The 18,373-nt window shown below is 40.7% G+C and overlaps 1 protein-coding gene across 3 annotated transcripts; it reads right to left on the reverse strand.

Moving 5' to 3' along the window:
* Positions 1–824: 824 nt before the first annotated feature.
* On the reverse strand, positions 825–18,028 carry LOC114789234 (E3 ubiquitin-protein ligase DTX4-like). 3 transcript variants are annotated; one of them, XM_028978430.1, is made up of 8 exons: positions 17,806–18,028; positions 16,941–17,155; positions 8,883–10,017; positions 3,999–4,222; positions 3,706–3,767; positions 3,160–3,480; positions 2,584–2,673; positions 825–2,487 (listed from the first exon to the last, which is right to left on the reverse strand). In XM_028978430.1, exons 2-8 carry the CDS (start codon positions 17,146–17,148, stop codon positions 2,263–2,265), a joined length of 2,265 nt encoding a protein of 754 aa, XP_028834263.1. In that variant the 5' UTR covers positions 17,149–17,155; positions 17,806–18,028; the 3' UTR covers positions 825–2,262. The 3 variants fall into 3 exon arrangements, with proteins under 3 accessions (XP_028834263.1, XP_028834264.1, XP_028834262.1); XM_028978431.1 differs by lacking the exon at positions 17,806–18,028 and adding an exon at positions 17,571–17,706; XM_028978429.1 differs by lacking the exon at positions 17,806–18,028 and adding an exon at positions 17,329–17,561.
* Positions 18,029–18,373: the final 345 nt, after the last annotated feature.

An 18,373-nucleotide genomic window follows, 5' to 3' on the forward strand; every position in this document is an offset into this window, starting at 1 on the left:
GCTTTGAGTATATTATCAATTCTGGACCGAATATGATATTAATTCTATAATTAGACACTAGTGTTGGGATTCCATAAAAGTAGCACCATGGACAAATGAGATGCCGCTGCTGCTTGTTTTATTGCAAAGATCACAACCCAAGCAGTTATAGTCAATTAACCTGACTATTACTGTAGTAAAAGAATCTTACATTACTCATACATTCTTTAACCATCAAAACAGCAATCCATGCCTGTTCATTCCATTCTTTTCCACCACTTGCTACATTCTCTTCAACTGACTATTCTGTTCATTGAAATTTAATATCAATGAAACCTGTCAAAAGTAACAACGAATCCATTTAGTGTTTTGAAACACAACCAGAACCATTTACATTCAAACTGGAAAACAACCCTCTCTTTCTTTTTTTCTGTGCCATCTTTCATATACCAACATTTTCATTTTACGTTTGCATCTTATCCAGAGCGACTTTCATAAATGCTTTAAATATTCAGAATTGAAACCCCTTGTTTGGTTCACTAGGACCCAATCTGCAGATAGATCAGTAAATTGTTTTAATATAGAATACATTATTCCAAATATTTTCAAAAAAAAATTTTTTTAATTTGTGTTTAAAGCTTGCAAGCCTTTTTGAAGGCTGTTGGGAGGAGACCAGATGTTATGGATGTGATGAAAGAGAAGTCATTTAAGCATTGTGGAAGGAATTGGATTCAGTGAATAAGTGGTTGGGTTGGATGAAGTGATGAGTTGTAGGATCTCACCCATTTCAGTGTAGAGATGAGGAGGATGGGGAATCCTGGGTATTAACTACAGGTGGATCTGTGTTAAAAGGTGGATCTGTGTTAAAAGGTGTTTTTTTTTTTTTTCTTTTTCAAAAAAGTTTGCAAAGTCCTCAGCAATTATTGAGAGTTGAGCTGGGGGAGTTGGTAGTTTGAGTAGAGAGGAAAAGATGCTGTGTAATTTGCAGGGATACTGGATGCATTAATCAAATTTATTTTTGGAAAAATTTGTTTTATCAGAAGGTACTTCAAATTGAACATTTTTAAGAAGATTGTGATATGTTGTAATTTCCTTTCTGCTGCTCGCAGCACCCTACGATTGCTACATATTGCATTAGAGAGCCAGGGTGTAGGAGGAGGATCCAAGTCCTCTTGGGTTTGGATAACAGAGTAGATCAGATGATAAAGAGTGATGAAATAAGTGGCTGATGAAATGGTAGAGAGAAGGGGTCAAAAGTGAGAGGGCATGTAGAGAAATGAATAGAGGGAGACAGAGCTGAGATCATGTCGAGTGAGGTGGTAAGGGTTGTTATTTTTTGGTGGAAAGGGCAATGTAATACAGAAGGAGAGGAAGAAGTGGGTTGGTAATAGGGCTGCACAATTATTGACATTTTAATCATGATCATGATTTTTGACCGATTAAATTAAGATGATCATCAGTGATTTTTTTTTTTCAAAATAAGCAGTAAATGGTTGTTCATCTTTCATATTAAATATAAATAAAATTGTATTTTCATAGTGACCTGCCTTCGGTCATCTCTTAAGCCAGAAAAAGTTGACAGGCTAAAAAGTTTTTTATACTTTTAAAAAGTATAAAAAACAGAAAAATAGAAAGTGCAATGTAAAAATATTTAACCTAAAATAATGAATAATCACAATTAATAATCATGATTACAATATTGATAAAAAATAATCGTGGCCATAATCGTGCAGCCCTAGGTGGTAATGCAGTCTGTAGTTGAAGATGTGTGACTGAAGACCTTTCCCTCTTATAAAGCTCATGTATAACCGCCCTAAAAACACTCAGATATAAATCCACTTCTCCAATCAGTTTCCTTAGTTTGTTGTATTCCATGTACTTGAAAGTAATAAAAGCATTATGGCCTCAGATGCAGAATTTTATCAGAATTCAATTATGTCACCATCTTTGGTCTTTGTCCAGTAGCAATGTTCAAAATAGCAAATAAAATTTTGCCACAACATGTATATTTATGGTATCATAGTGTTGTACTGTTACTAATAATCCACTTTTCATGCTTTTGACTGTTATCTAGGCACACTACAATCCCCAAACAGCACCAGATAACAGGTTGTCCAGCCACAGTCAAACTTAATGGAAGCACTTCATTGGAAGCACTTTTGGCCATCTTTGGCCAAAATCTTTTCAAGATTTTGAGATAAACATACTTCAACATTTGCAACCTACATGTTCACCAACTGCTTAACGTTAGACTCAACTGCACCACCATGATTCCTGCATCTTTCACAGTTGACCATCTTCTTCAGTAATGCCTTGAGCCTTTAGCTCATCTAGTACATTGTCCAGGTGGCCTGGATCTGGGTAGCCATGGCCAGTCAAATTTGAGCCAAATTCAGTCTTGTGGTGCACTTCATTCCAAATCACTGTGTCTGTCTCACCCGTAGTGCTGGATGTCCCCACAGAGAAAACCAATCGACGGTCCCATGCAACAATTAGCAACCGGAGAACCTAAATAAGAGTTTTCAGAACAGAACAAAATTACTCTACTGAAAAAGAAAGATGATTACACTACATATGAAAATATATGGACTTTTCAGAGCATACCTTCCGCCCCTTTTCGCTGTCGGGCAGATAGCAGTGTCTTGGGAAGCCTCTAGCTGTGAAGGGTTTCCCTGGATTTGGATGCTCTGGTCCCTGATAAGATCCATATTTATCACACATAAAAAGTTAAAAACCAATTATAGTACAAGTATGCAATTATGCTATTTCATAAAAGTGCTATTTGTGATATTTCACACAGAACACAATAACACTGAAAACACAATAGAATCTCAAATTGTTTAATTCCTTATAAGGTTTTCACAAATTGCCTTTTTGAATGTAAAAGGGCATATTAAACTAAATCAGGATGCCTATTTAACCAAAATAGAATGTCAACCATATTTATTCTTTGTGCAAAATGTGCTATCCGATTAAAATAATCAGAATGATCTTTTGATGTGATGTTGACATATTACCCATTTAATTCCACAGAACACAAGCTGCACCATCCACCAACCCACACTATACTAACATGTTCTTCTCTTTGTGCTCATATTGTCACCAGCTAGCTGGAAAGAAAATAGAAGGAAAGAAAAAGAACTGGAGACCATTGGTCTATAGTAAATGAAAAGCTCTTACCTGTATACCAGGGGGGATATTGTAGATAATGCGGATGGTTTTGCAGTCAGGGTGACCAGGCAATGAGTATGGGATAATGTGATACTCCATCTTCCCAGGTGGCTGGTTGCCAGTCTTGACACCATAAATGGTTTTGCATGTGGGACACTGCAGGCTGCCATCTTTGATACCATTGAGGTACATCGCCACCAGGCACTGGAGGTGATACTGGTGCCCACACTGTGCCAGACGACCAACAGACTCACTCCGAGATAAATCGGCCACATTAGGGCCTTTATAGCCAGAAGGTCCACCCAGAGGTTCCATACAGATATTACAGTCCTTAGATGAAAAAGCAAAGGATACAACGTTAATATAAGAATAGTTATATAGAAAATATGGCTTTTAATGTTTATTAAAAACACACCAAATAGGCAACCAAAAGTTTTATTCTTAAAAATGACAAAATTTTGCTTTAGCAAGTTTTTGACAATGAAAACCGACAATTTAGAGGTTTATAAAGATCGCCCTGGACCATTTGAAATTAGCTGAACAAAAAATTCTCACCTCATCAGAGGGTCCTCTGACTTTCTGTAAGTATTGTTTCACTACCTCCTCTGGAGTCTTGCCTATGGAAGACATGGAAAACATTTTTTAAAACTACACAACATTCAGGTACACCGAATATGTATGTGATCCTGCAATCTGTTACGGCTAGACTGGACATTGCACAATTTATGCACAGTCCACTTCAGTAGTATCCATAGCCAATACCTATTGATGTCTGTGTTTTTAGTTTTTTTTTTAACCTGGATTAATTGTCTGAGATTAAAATGTAAACAAAATGTTTCAACACCCACCCTTTCGTGTTTGCTTTTTGGTGGTCTTGCGGCAGCAATGGCCCAAACCAGGGATAGGTTTGATGTCACTCTTGCTTACAGTTGGTGGGTGTAGCACCAGTTTGGGTGGACGGGTGAGGCAGACAGGCAGCCCTGCTGCACTCATTAAAATCCCTGTGATACCCGCTAAAGCTGGATGTACTGGGCTGGAACCACTCAGGTTCTTCACTGGCACTGTGGGCACCCTGAAAGCACAAACACGGTTTAGGTGGAAGGCTGTAAAAAAGGGAGTATTAGTTCTTGACATGACCACATGATTTGAATGCACTTGACCTAATTATTGGTAGACCCTTTGAAATTATTGAAGATTCCAGATTGAAGTCTGCATAGAAGGTTAAGCAGACGGTGACCAGACAATGAACCCTATGGCACTGCTGTAAGCCATTAGTGCCGTTCCACACACTGCCAGCTCAAAACATTCAAGTGTCTGATCTAATGACCTGATTTCCTTGTATAGATGTGTAACAACCCATTCAGACACCTGACACAACTCCTTAATACAGACCAGTAATCCCAACACGTGTTAGACATCCACAAAGCTAAAATCTAAATTTAATAGAAAAATATACAGCAGCTCATTAATCTAGCCAAACCTATCACAGTAGGATGGACAAAACTTCCATTCTAATGGGTGTCTTGGTTGCAGTGATTAGACTAATATTGAAGACCCACCAAATCAAAATAAATTGAATGAGAGTACGTTATCCACACCAGTTCAAAGTGAGACAATTAAAATGTCATTACTGAACAGTAATTTTCAAATATCACTCCCAGTAGTATTTACTGTGAGTAAATATCCATTATTAAACACACTATATGAACAGTCTCACTGGTACTGAATCAAACTGCACAAAAAAAAACAACATAAAATCAATTAACAATTTCCCTACTTGTGCTACAACATGAGTTTTAATGATCCAATGATACTCACTGAAACGTTCTGATGATAGTCATGTTCCTTCAGAAAAGGAAAAATCAATCTTAAAAAAAAAGTTCTTCTTTTCTTCTTCACGTTCTCTATTTTTTTAACTGCCTTCTTTTCAAGTTCGCTGATGAACTGTAAATCTTTTCAATCTTATATCCTCAATGATGACACATTTAGATGATTCCTGAGTCTCTGCCTTCCCATCCCTTTGGCTGTGAGTAAATACGGCGCTGGGGACATCTTTTATAGTGCTAATCCACCTTTTCCCATCTGCTGACCTACCTAATGTGTCACACCTGCCTGAGATAACCCACTGTCACATGTTCCTGTACTCACAAATAGATGCATCCAGGTCTTAATAATGCCACTGCATTGTGACAAACTGACATTTTCAGTCTTCAGTAAAAATCTTAACTAAAATGAGATCAGGTAGCCCCACAATTATTCAAAACACAATTTTAGGTGCTTATGTTTTAATTAAAAGACTCAACTACAACATATTGAGAACGTAAACGTAAACCTATTGAGAACTTAAACGTAAAGGAGCTGTCATGGAATGCTGTTATGTTATTATAATTATGCCAATCCCCTCAACAACATTTTAAAATCTAAAATTGTGTTTATGCATTTAATTTTATTAAATTGTATAATTCAAAACAAATAACAACTAATATAGTAAATATTACTGTTGTAATATTATAAATGATAGTCCACCCCTGATTAGAGCAAACAAGTACAGTAAAATTGATCATTTCTAAATTAAGGTGTATGTGGCATATGGATGGTGAGCTCAGCACCTGGTGCAACATATTGTGGGTAGTACTTTGAAATGTTATGTCCACAGTTAATCCAGTGAGCATTAACACACTTCCCTCCTGTTCCACTAACAGAGTTAGCAAGGTATTACGCTAAAGCTGTTCCAAAGTAAAACACACATGCAAAATGTACATGGGTGCTTGTGCCTCAATGGTGAAAAACAGGGCAAGTCTACACATTGCTCAAAACTACCACAGGTGAGTAGATTATTACATTACATAGCATCTATTCATCTTTTCAGATTCACTTGCATTTTGACTCTGGCTTACATGACCGCAAATCACAAATCCAAAGTTTTTAGTTCTGTTTTCATTATCATGTGCAGGCTACATATGGTTTAACTTATTGATACTTATTGGTAACAAATGGTTGTGGATCCATAGATCCATATTGCTGGCTACTAACCCTACTATAATAAACATCCAACATTAAATGTCTCCAGTTGATTCACAATACATTTATTTTCACACCCTAACTTACACCTAATTGATATATTTTTTGTCGCAAAGTACCAAAGTACCGAAATTAAGATGTCAAGCAGGCAGCACATGTTCATTAGTATGTAGTCATCCTCCTTTTTCGGGCTGCTCCCGTTAGGGGTTACCACAGTGGATCAACCAGTCACAACCTGGGTCTGGCACAGTGGATGCCCTTCCTGACACAAACATTCCCATTTACAAAGGGTTGGGACCAGCACCAAGAAATGCATGGTCACATAGGACACATGTTCACTAGTACATTTTACCAAAACGTTTCATAAATTTTCCTTTAACTGAATTAAAATAATCAGCTTTCATATTTACTAGATTTATTAAACATAATGTTATTTTTTTAAGTTGATGATTATGGCCAATAGCCCAGTATCTTTATATTAGAATACCTAATGTAAAATACAGGGTGGGCCATTTATATGGATACACCTTAATAAAATGGGAATGGTTGGTGATATTAACGTCCTGTTTGTGGCACATTAGTTTATGTGAGGGGACAAACTTTTCAAGATGGGTGGTGACCATAGTGGCCACATTGGATCCAACTTTTGTTTTTTCTATAGGAAGAGGGTCATGTGACACATTAAATTTATTGATAATTTCACAAGAAAAACAATGGTTTGCTTGGTTTTATTCTTTCATTAGTTATTTACAAGTTTCTGACCAGTGTGTGTTCAATGTCATCAACCATTCCCATTTTATTAAGGTGCATCCATATAAATGGCCCACCCTGTATAACCTAATCCCTACTACAGAAATTTACTACTTCTGTATGTTTATACAGTCAGTGCATGGTGTGGACTGAAGGGTGGAAGGTTTCACAAAATAGTTTTTACAATATAATCTTTGTACATTTGTGAATGTTTCTACATTTTGTTATGTATTATAATCTTGCATTATTCAAATTAATAAATCCTCAGCATAAGCATTTGCTCTTATGACACGTCCTTGTGAAGTGTGGCTGTGTCTCAAATGACCACATCCATAACCCTGGTTTATCCAGGTCAGCCTTTGTTTTATATTCATACATGGTCTTCCCCTTTCTGCCACCAGTGGTCGTCTGAGGTGTGCCTGTCTTTCAATGCTCTCATCTGTCTAGACATGACCACAGCCCTGATTTTAATTTACACCAAGAAGTGTCTTGCTAGGTTCTTTTAGCATAGATCGAGACAATAATCACTCTGTCCTTGGTTTTTGTGTTCTCCTTTCAGTTACCCACAACCTGCCTCCACTTGCCCACTAACCATGCAGTGCGAAGAGGCCACATTGTTGTGGTAATCCAGTCTACTAATGCTTGTGTGTTAGAAAAGTTGCCACGGAAACACACAAGGACACTGGGGACCCCTCCCGATCTAAACTCACTGAAGCCTGGGAAGCAGTAAAAGGACAGGACGATGGGGGGAGGTTCTCACCCTGGTCAAGCCCCTCAACAAAGTACACACACCCTCTACCATATTCTTCACTCCCTCCATTTTCATTCCTCTACTCTGGACAGATGTACCCAGATGGCCATCATCTTGATGATTTAGTGGTGTGTGAAACACACACATTCTCAGACACACACAATATAAAGGGCAACGGAGGACAAAATAAAATAAAACAAGGCCTTCATTTATCCTGTAAGATGGGAATTTCCAGGTCCATGAAGACCCTCTACTAGCTGTGGTTTTCCGCTCATGAACAAGAAGTATCACCAGGGTATCAAAAGGCCAACAAATGGCCTGAGGTGCCATGATGGAAAAGTCTTGTTGGGGGTGGATTACCACTGTATTCCAATTTCAGGAGTTCTGCTTGAAAAGGCAGAAACACCAAACAATCGGATTGGTCTGTGGCAACCTTTGTGAGCGTCAAATGCCAAGCATAAAAGAGGTTCTCTTTACAGTTACTTTCTCTTCTTTTCCTCCCTCCATCGGGGGTTCGCCCCCCCTCAGATTCTCCTTTCCATTCATTTGTTTTTTTTTCTGTTACATTGGTACTATTTTTCTCATACAATATTTCCACATAATTGCAATAGTAATCTTCCTGTGTTAATAAATTAGAAATTGTTCATTCCTGTTACTTCTATTGTGCCATTCCCAGGTAACATCAGATGAGTTAAATACACTGCTAATAATTAATGGAGTGAGATTAACAAAGTCTCTGTTAATCTCTGATGTCCACCCTTCACCTCTGGAATTTCTATGATGTTTTCCTGTGTGCTCTTTACAATCACAAGGGAAATTCTTTTGTCATAAACATTCTATTGGTGTGTGTGAGCAGGAAGTATTTGCTCATCAAAAGTGTTGTCACTGTTTCATATGTTAATATTAACACAACATAAAGAAGTCATTTTTAATATATAGTACACTGCCACAAAGAAAACAAAACATAGCTAAATCTGGTTCTTCCAATTTGATCACAATGGTGTAAAGAGTAAAGGAAAAGTTTCATAAAAATAAGAAGACAGTGGATACTTTAATTTAAACTAGGGCAATTTTGTGTCTATAATTAGACACTTAAACCAGCCAGAAATTATTTTAAATGAATGATTTTGCCATATCTACATTGCAAATTGTGGTCTCCACACCCACTGTTCTACAAAAAATGATTTCTGCAAATGCTTTCTGTACTCACCCAGATGCAATGAGTGCCCTTGACTGTGCCATAGCGATGCGCTGCAGAGCAGGCCGGCTGAGACCTGTAAGGCTGGCACGGGGTGGCAGTGGGGCTGCACAAGCAGCGGAGCGCTGCACAGGCACAGCTGGTGTAGGCAAAGGCATGGACGAGGAAGTCGAGGTAGTGGTGGACGTTTTGGTTGCTGTGGTGATGAGAGTAGCTGTAGGCACTGAGGGTGTACAGGTGGGTGAGGTGAGTGGGGTGGTGGGTGTGACTGGAAATTGGGGCTGCTGGCTGTCTGCTTGCGGAGGCAAAGGCGGGGTCGCAGCTGGCGGAGGTGGCCGACGGGAAGAGAGGTAAATGTTAGCGGCCCTGGAGGTGAGCAAGGAAAGGGAGTGGGAAAAGGAAGCATCATTCTTGCTGGATGAGCAAGCGTGGCCAGAAGAGAGTTTCAGCGGCAAAGTGCGTGAGTATGAGTTTGTTGTTAACTGGGAAGAAGTGGAGGTCGTTGTTGCTGTTGTACCTTTGGGGCTAAGAGATGGCTTGGTCTGCAAAGGCTTGCGCCCTAGAGTGTGTGAGGCAGCCATGGCATTGGTTTTCACGCTCAGAACCAGCATGCACTGCTGACAGGCACATGACTGGCCTGGCTGTGTAAAAGATGACGGTGAGAGCATGTTGCTGGAGTACATGGCATTCCCAGTACTGCTGCTGCTTCCCCCAGTCAAACTTGTACCAGAAACACTAACACCAAGGAGCTTCTTTGCTGAGCCCCTGCTTCCCAGAACTGTCTCACAAGCACCATTGAGTCCTCCACCAGCTGAAACACCCACAGTTCCAAAGCTGCTCTTGGTCAACTTTGGCAAGGGGCCAGAAACCAGTGGGTAGGCAAGGTCAGAGCGGCACTGGATGCGTCGACGCCGTTGTGTCTGATGGTTGATCTGAGTCATGCTCTGAAAGTCAATGAGGTAGCAGAAACCCAGCGGTGCCAAATCCAGCCAAGGCTGCTGCCATTCATGTGCTGCCTGGATTGCGATGCCAACCTCTGTGTCATAAGTCGTCCATGAGCCAGCGTCATTCTCCCACTCCCAAATCCAGCCATGTCCTGGTGCAGAAGAAGGGTCATAGAAGCTGCGTCTCACTGGCCTAAGGGTACCTTCAAAGACATGCAAAACATGTAGAGATATTAAAGTTAATAACACTGAGAGGTCTTATTTTACTGAAAAAGAATACAAAGGTGACACTCTCAATGGATAATCATGTGTTGTCTGATAATGTAATGCCTGTTTAGCAGTAATAAACATGAGGTTTAATAAACATGTTAGATATGGTAGGTTGGTAGGTTTTGGTTGGCAACAGGTATTTGATAAAGTTGAGGTATGCTAATGTCTACAACCATAGGCGTAATTTGTTGGCCGTTGTGGAGGGAGCGTGGCTGTCGGGTAATGTGGGAGAATTTGAAAAGGATGAAAACATTATTGGCAGTGGTGGCCTTGCGGGTAAAGAAGCAGACCCATAATCTGAAAAATGTACATCTGAGGGAGAAAAAGAGAAGATGAGCTGTGTGTCATCAGCATAGCATAACCCACGTGAGGAAATCACCTCACCAAGTAATCTAGTGTAGAGGGAGAAAAGGAGAGGACAGAGTACTGAGCCCTGAAGGACTCAGGTGGAGGGTCTAAGTGAAGCTGACATGGATCCTTTCCAAGTTACTCAAATTAGGAAGCATACCACTGCCATGCTGAGCCCCGAATTCCACAAAACATTCTGAAGGCTGGGCTGACACCACCTTCACTAGAAACCACTAAGCCCTACCCCCTAATTCACACCTCAGGGGAACCTTGAGTAAGCTACTGATAGCACTACACTTGATAATACTGCACAAAACCCTATCTACCTATGATATAAAATGCAAAATTGTTAGTCATACACAATCCTGCAACTGATCTTATAAACAGACAGTAAACAAAGTCTAGATTCCAATGCAGAAGATAGGTTACCGGTCCCGAGGCACTGAGTGCAGGCCACGCCCCTTCTGAATCCCTGCACCAGTGTTCCCTTCTTTAAAGTCTGCTAAGTGAGTTTGTGCCATGTGCCTGCAGAAAGAGCCTTTCCTTTTCCACTTCCCCTTTCTCAAAGCAGAGCCCTATATTTTTTTAAGTGAAGTGATTGTCACACGTGATACACAGCAGCACAGCACACGGTGCACACAGTGAAATTTGTCCTCTGCATTTAACCCATCACCCTGAGTGAGCAGTGGGCAGCCATGACAGGCGCCCGGGGAGCAGCGTTTTGGGACGGTGCTTTGCTCAGTGGCACCTTGGCAGATCGGGATTCGAACCAGCAACCTTCTGATTACAGGGCCACTTCCTTAACCGCTAGGCCACCACTGTTTGTTCCGTATTTGTATTCAACCTGCACCTGGACCCTCCCATTTCTTTGTGTCATGACATCTGACACCTGCCGAATAATTGGTATAAAACCTTTTTTTTTTTTTTTTTTTGAGGGGCATTGTCTGTTTTTTTAAGGTTAGGGTTAGGGTTTTCCTACTAACCCTAACATTTGTCACATCACAGGCTTCCCACAAAAATGAAGAAGGCAGTGATGCTTAGCTGCTGGGACAACGTCTACATTCACCAGGCGTCTGGAGAGAAACCATCATGAAAAGTTAGACTGTAACTAATTACAAGATTATTCACTAGCTCTGTGTTTCTTGTCATCAAACTATGAGGAAAAACAACGAATACAGTGTATGCACATATAGTACCGTTGTTTGTTCAGGGGGGAGATAAGTAGATCACTACTACGGAGTCCCTTAAGTAACATGAAATACCAACAAAATAGTCTGTTTTGCACAAATGAATGAAAAACAGACAGTTGTGGTGGGATATATGACACCTGTAGGCAATTGAAATGCTCAAACAAAGGTTTGTTTGCACTCGTTTGCAACTCCTTTTAACAGTTGACTGAGAATCAAAAGGCAATTATAATATGTCTTTTCAAGAGAGCAGACGATGTAATTGAACCTTCAATTGGCCCTTAGCCTGAAACAATTATAGCATGGGACTAAACATAAGAAAGTGGCACAGCTGCAGCATATATACTAAAACAGAACAGCCCTCATCCTTATGTGGAAGTAGCATGAAGTCTATTGAAGGAACCAAATACAAACGAGTGACCATAAATGGAGAGCTCTTATATAAATTAGTAATTGGAAACACAGGAAGGGTAATTGGGAGACATGGAGAACAATGAAAATTTGCTGCCACCTGGTGTGCCAGTGGTGCCATGATGGAACAAGGTAGATAATCAAGCTGGTCAGCAGTCCTTGGGCTGCACTATTTGGGGAAAAAGTCTGGCCAGAAAAAAATGACCCAGCCAGAGCCCGACAGAATCCCACCCAACCCAACAAGTACAGGTTTTTAAATGGCTAGTTTTGGCTTTCTGTGCACTACAAGCACTAGACTAAGAGGGAAAGGAATTGTGTCCAAGATTTGCAAATAAAATTAACATTACATTAAAAATGTTGGATTTAATATGACAAAATTACACCATGTGAAACACTTTTACGAATCATTAAAACAAATTTATGAGCAGCAACTCATATGGAAAGGATAGGTACTATAGACCAGAATTTCATGTTTGCAGGCCACTCATTTACAGCTCAACCTGACCCCACCCAAGACTAAACTAAAATGACAGAAATTTGAGCCTGAACCCAAATAATTCGGGCCAGGATTTGCAGCTCTGCAGGACATGGCAGGGACAGTTAACAGATTGAAGAGAGACTGAGCAGCCGGTCTCAGTTAATAAATGAAATATATTGTTGCTTCAGTCCACGTGCTCATAATTTAAATCGTATGATTTTGCATTCATGCAATCGCACAATCTGACATCTCAATTGCAATTATATTTATCATGCAGCCATAGTCTAGGGCTGAAACTATCGAATATTTTTGGAATCAAGTATTCTGACGATTTTTTTCGTTGATTAATCGAGTAATCAGATAGATCATTCTTTTGCGTTTTTAAACAACTCTAACTCTAGTGTGTTAGGGTTACATGAAAATCCTCTGAAAATGAGCAAGCAATTTGCAATTATTCCTCACAAAAAAAAAGTTTTATTCAAACTGAACATTTTTATTAGATCAAAGCTTAAAACCATTGAGTTACTGGCTCCAAAATTAAGCCCATTTAATCAATCTTTCTGTGAAACATTCATGATGTACATGAAAAAAACTATGAAATTCACAAACATAGGTTAGCCTATTTGTCCTTAGTTTTAATAAAAAAAGGAAAAAGGGGTGCACCCCCTGCTATAGCCCATCTGAGAATAACAAAAAAATAAAAAGTATAAATGTACAAAATAGTAAAAAGAAAATATAAATAAACAATTCAAGTATTACTAATAATCCCACTTAAATAATACAGTTCAGTTTCCAGTTGCATCCAGATGAGGTAGGTAGGTAGAATGTTTGCCTTTGTACAATGTTATGTGCAAAATAGAGAGAGAGAGAATTTGTCTTAGTGCATGTGTGGGGAAGAAAAAAAAAACATTGATGTGCAAAAAATGCTATAAACTCGCCCAAAAGTAAATCTATATGCTAATGAGTGTAGATTAGTCCATCTGTAGCATTTATTATTACTACCTTATGTTTGGGGAAGGCGTGTTTTGAGATGTAACATATCAGTGTGTGTGTGTGCGTGCTCTCTTGTTACTTATTATGCCTCGTCACTATCGACTCATAACACAAATAATTACAAGTAACATACGTTATAAGAAGCGCTAATGTTAGTTAGCAATCCTAAAAATACAATACCTTGTAGAAGCTCAGAGTCCCCTTGGAGGAGTGCGGTTTACGTGAGGATTTGTTCGGTTAAGGTTCTGTAGCATTGACGAAGTTCTATTATGGTAAGTCAGGTCCGTTTTACAGTGTATACATTGCACTACATTGTCCACCTTACGCAGCGTAAAATGGTCCCACAATTTAAACATTTTATGCCTTTTACACACACCGGTATCTTAATTTCCATAGAGCTCAAAATAAATTGCGCCTCCTTAAATCTTGCACTTCCTTAAAAATGCACTACAGTTAAAACAGTCCGTGTAAAAACGCATTGCGTAGCTCCGCCGAGCAATACGATAATAGATGGACTTTGTGACGAATTAAGCGAAGCCTGGAGGCAAAGAATTTTGCTCGAACATTTGTTTGTAATCGAATCATTCGAATAATCGTTTCAGCCCTACCCTAGTCCAAACTAAGTGTTGAATTGAATTAGCCAATTGCAAAATTAAAAGTAAGATTTTTATTTCACCCAACAAAATATTTCTGAGTGAGGCCATATAAACAGATCGAAACAGATGGTTGTATTTCACATGCCAATCAAAAAAGCGCATAAACATGACGAAGTTGCTGACTAAGACTACATATCAGACAGAATGACATGAGGCTCAGGATCCCAGGACCCCTGAGTCTGCACAATGGAACTACCCATCTGGTCCATTGTTACTCATTCTTTGCATCTATAGACTCCTCCTTCTCATTGCCTCCTCTCATTTCTTCCTGAATCTCAGACAATGGTAAAGCCATCAGCTCTCCCAAATGAGCTGTAGCCATAAAGAGGTGGGCATATGTCTTATTTATCCCTTCACACCTTTCCTTATTCTGATCACTTTACACAAAACCGCCTATATCTTGATCCCACAATTACGTCCCTTTGCTACACATTTCATCATGACAAAAATGCACAAGAACATCTTACAGCCTATATAAAACCCAATTTAAATAGATGGGTGGCAATGTTTTGTGAAATGTTGAAGAAAATGGTCATTTGAAACATTGGAACCCTCTAATAAGCTTGAATAGCTTGAAAATGAGAACTGTTGCTCCCATTTCCTGTTCTCTCACTCCGCAGCCTCCAACATCTCAACCCAATCACATGAGAGTCATTAGGTGGAAACGATCCAAGCTTGTGTCCTGTGCTGGAATGCATACGGTCAATGACTGCACCCAAGGGGGCCTCCACGGATTGCTGAATCTCCAATCTGCCCCTTGCACAAGAGAGAAACTTTTCCTCCCCTAAGCTCCCCTCTCTTGTCCACTTTCTTTCAGCGCTCTATCCCTCATTTTTTTAAAACTGAAGCAACCGTCTTCCCCTCTCGGTGCCTCTTTCTGCTCAGCAGTCGGTTGTGTTGAAAAGCGTGTATCTAAATGAGGATGTGTGCACCCAACGGCAAAAAAACCCTGCAACCACTGCCCTTTGACCCCTCAGCTTTGTTAGGGTTTGGGAAATGTGCCTTGTTTGGCCAGACCAGCTGGGGTACTGCAGGACTCAGACAGCAGCTGTTCTTCAGTCACTAAGTCTCTCTCTCTCACACACACACACAATCCAAGCAATGTCCCCATATGTTCAAGTTCTTTCTGTTGAAATGTGGAAGAAATATTTTGTTTTTAAAAATTTCAACACAGGTTTATATGAATTACAGCTCAGCACAGCATTAGAGCACTTTCACTAATTTAGGCGAGGGTTAAAAAGCATTTAGATCTTGGTAAAAAAACATGCTCAGTCTATGGGCAAAATAAATCCATGATGACAGCAGAGAGCTGCAAACAATCTTCATTGTTCACAAAGAAGATTCCCATAAATTAGTTCATTGTCTGGATGTACAGCTCTGGCAAAAATTCCCAGCACTATTTAGTCAGTTGACAAGCTTGTGTCTGTGTGAAATATGTTTGAAACCGAAACTGTTATAAAAATGTGAATTTGGTGAAATTTGTAAAAATAATAATAATAAATTAAAATATAATATTATTAACACATCACGTTAAGAAGGGTTAAGCAGTCAAACAGACTGGAATAGGACAGTTACATCCACAGTAATGGCTCTAGTAAAGAATAAAGAGAGATTTGGCTGAATTTCTCATCGAATGAGGAGCTCATCATGTTGAAGAAGGTATTGTTCGGTATTGTTCAAATTACACCTGCCTGTGTGGGATAAAAAATACACCCAAAATGTGAAGCAAGGCCGAGCAGGTCTGACTCCACAAACTAATACATATTGGTCCACAGTGTACAGGGCCATGAAATCATAGGTGATGAAAGAATGCAGTAGATGACCAAGTCTGATGAATAACGCTTATTTTCACAGCCTATCTGGTGAAGATATGAAAAGACGCTAAAGGCAATATTAAGAACAAGTCATCAGGACCCTTACCAGCCAGTGAAATGTGTGACAAAAGATCATTCTCATCCTCTACAACACACTGTGCTGACATGTATTATATCCATATTACATGTATCCATAATGTATTATTACATGCATATACATGTATTATATACTGTTATATTGTATCCCATACAACATATTGTATGGTGAAAACAGGGAATTTTGCACTATAGTTTCATTTCACTTTTTTTTTTGGTTTTGTTTTGGAAGAGTCTTGTCTCTGTTGTCCCACAAACCTTATTTATAGTCATCTTAAAGTAATGACAATATTTGTCATCATTTCTTATGCAAAACACAGGCACCAATTAACCTTGAAATGCAAGGGTTTTTAATGTAGTATGGCTAAATTTTACTAACTAAAATGAAGGCTTAGGGCCATATGAAGGCCATGCCCTGATACTGTATAGGTTCAAAATAAAACCATACAACAAACAGTACAAGATAGGCGAGAAAATAATGCTTACTTTTCTAGCAACATCACCAAATCATCTACAGATAAAAAAATCTGTTCCAAACACTGACTGTCCTTTTTGCTCATGTGATCATGGCTCATATTACACAGAATGTTTTTGTTCATTTTGACAAACACCAACAACTCCAACTTTATCTTAAAACCACATGATTGCCCCCAAATGACATGTTTAAACGCTGGATGAGGTTTGAGAGGACTCTGCTGAAATACAACCAGGGACTTTGGCCTTTCATTATTAGAGGGAAAAACCATCTTCTGATGAGTCTACCCAAAGCTGCTCCATCCAACTCCTGCCAAAGGAACAGCTGCACGTCTGATCTCATGCAGAAGACACGTTTTCTACGGTCGACCAGAATGCCCAGACGGGACTCGCTCGTACCTGTGTCCTGTCGGAACTGATGCATGGAGTGCAGGTCGATGATGTAGGGGGAGAGGCGGCTGTCGGCTTGGCCTAGCACGACGCTGCCGCCGCGGGGGTCGCTTCTGATCGTCGCCTCGATGTGGTGAGACACGGCCGGGCCGTAGGGCCGCCAGCGTCCGTGCTCGTTGAGCCATTCCCAAACGACCACCGCGGAGGCCAGCAACATTGTATCCCTGGGAAGAAAGCACGCACACACACACACACACACACACACACACACGTCAACGGGCGTGGAATCCGAGCGTACGCGCTGCTAGCGCGCTAGCGCCCCAAAGCCATCGATCCAGCTGTTTAAAGTTAATCTAATCGCGGCACGTATTTAAAACGGGCTTCCCACGCCACTCACATCTGGTCCGCGTGGCTACTCGGAAACACGCGGCGCACGCGTCCGATGCGCCTCCATGGTCGCGCCGCGAGTCGTGGCCCGACCGATCAGGGCTCGTCCCGTGGTCGTGGAAAAAAAAAAAGTCGTCCGCCGAGAGCGGTGCGCAACGGCGATACCCGACCCTACCCACGGTGACGCTCTTTAAATCGGCCCACAATGGCGACAAACCGGTTCCTCCGGTCCGCTCGTGGCGTTCACCTCACCAGGTGCCAGTAAAGTGGGGAGATGTCGTGCCGAGGAGCGTCCCACGAGTGATCCAGACGCGGGCGCCGTGCCTGCTGGTGACCCGCACGTCACAAGCACAAAGCGACTTCCAGCTCTGATTTTTTTTTTACAGAAATCAAAAAGTACGGACAGCTGTGGTCTCTTCCCAGCCTAAGCTACAACACACACATACACACACACACATACACACCGTTTCGTCAGTTTCTGACTTGCCTGGTCGTGGAATCCAGCCGGGGCTATTGCTCAAGATGCGGAGACTATTCCATCATGGAGTGAAACGACGTGGGATGTTTTTTTCCTCCTCTTCATGTGTATTCCAGAGTGGCCGAGAAGCGTTAACCTGTTACTCGCCGTTACTCGCCGTTACTCCCGGTACCAAATGAGTACGGAAAGAGTATGTTTGTCGTTTCCACGTCCTCGGGTCCACGACGGGACTGAAAGGGCTGGCCCACTCCACCCACCCCACCCCCACGGTCCTAGGGAAGCCACCCATCCAGAACAACAGCCCACTCATTCATCTCAGCCAGCAGACCACACTTGCACAGAAGAAAAGGGTTGCAATGGGCAAGTGAAGGTTAGTGATGAGCTGTCTTACAAAAAAGAATAATGTAAAGGAAAGTTGTAATGATGCATCGAATTTGTGTTTCCTTTGTTTGTTCCTTCGACAGAACAGAAACAATTAGACCCAGTGTGGTAAAATACAGTGCCATTTAATGACTCCTGCAAGCCATTAATACACTTGAAGCTATACACATAGTAGGAGGAGACTGGAGCATTATAG

The sequence above is a fragment of the Denticeps clupeoides genome, chromosome 4, assembly GCF_900700375.1.
Source record: "Denticeps clupeoides chromosome 4, fDenClu1.1, whole genome shotgun sequence".
NCBI lineage: Eukaryota > Metazoa > Chordata > Actinopteri > Clupeiformes > Denticipitidae > Denticeps > Denticeps clupeoides.

Excerpts from the sequence above, each read along its gene's own strand:
- LOC114789234 (XM_028978429.1), bottom strand. Across the intron at positions 10,018-16,940 it reads TCAGTTCCGACAGGACACAG|GTACCCTTAGGCCAGTGAGA; the intron begins GTACGAGCGAGT and ends ATGTCTTTGAAG. Across the intron at positions 2,674-3,159 it reads ATATCCCCCCTGGTATACAG|GGACCAGAGCATCCAAATCC; the intron begins GTAAGAGCTTTT and ends GGATCTTATCAG.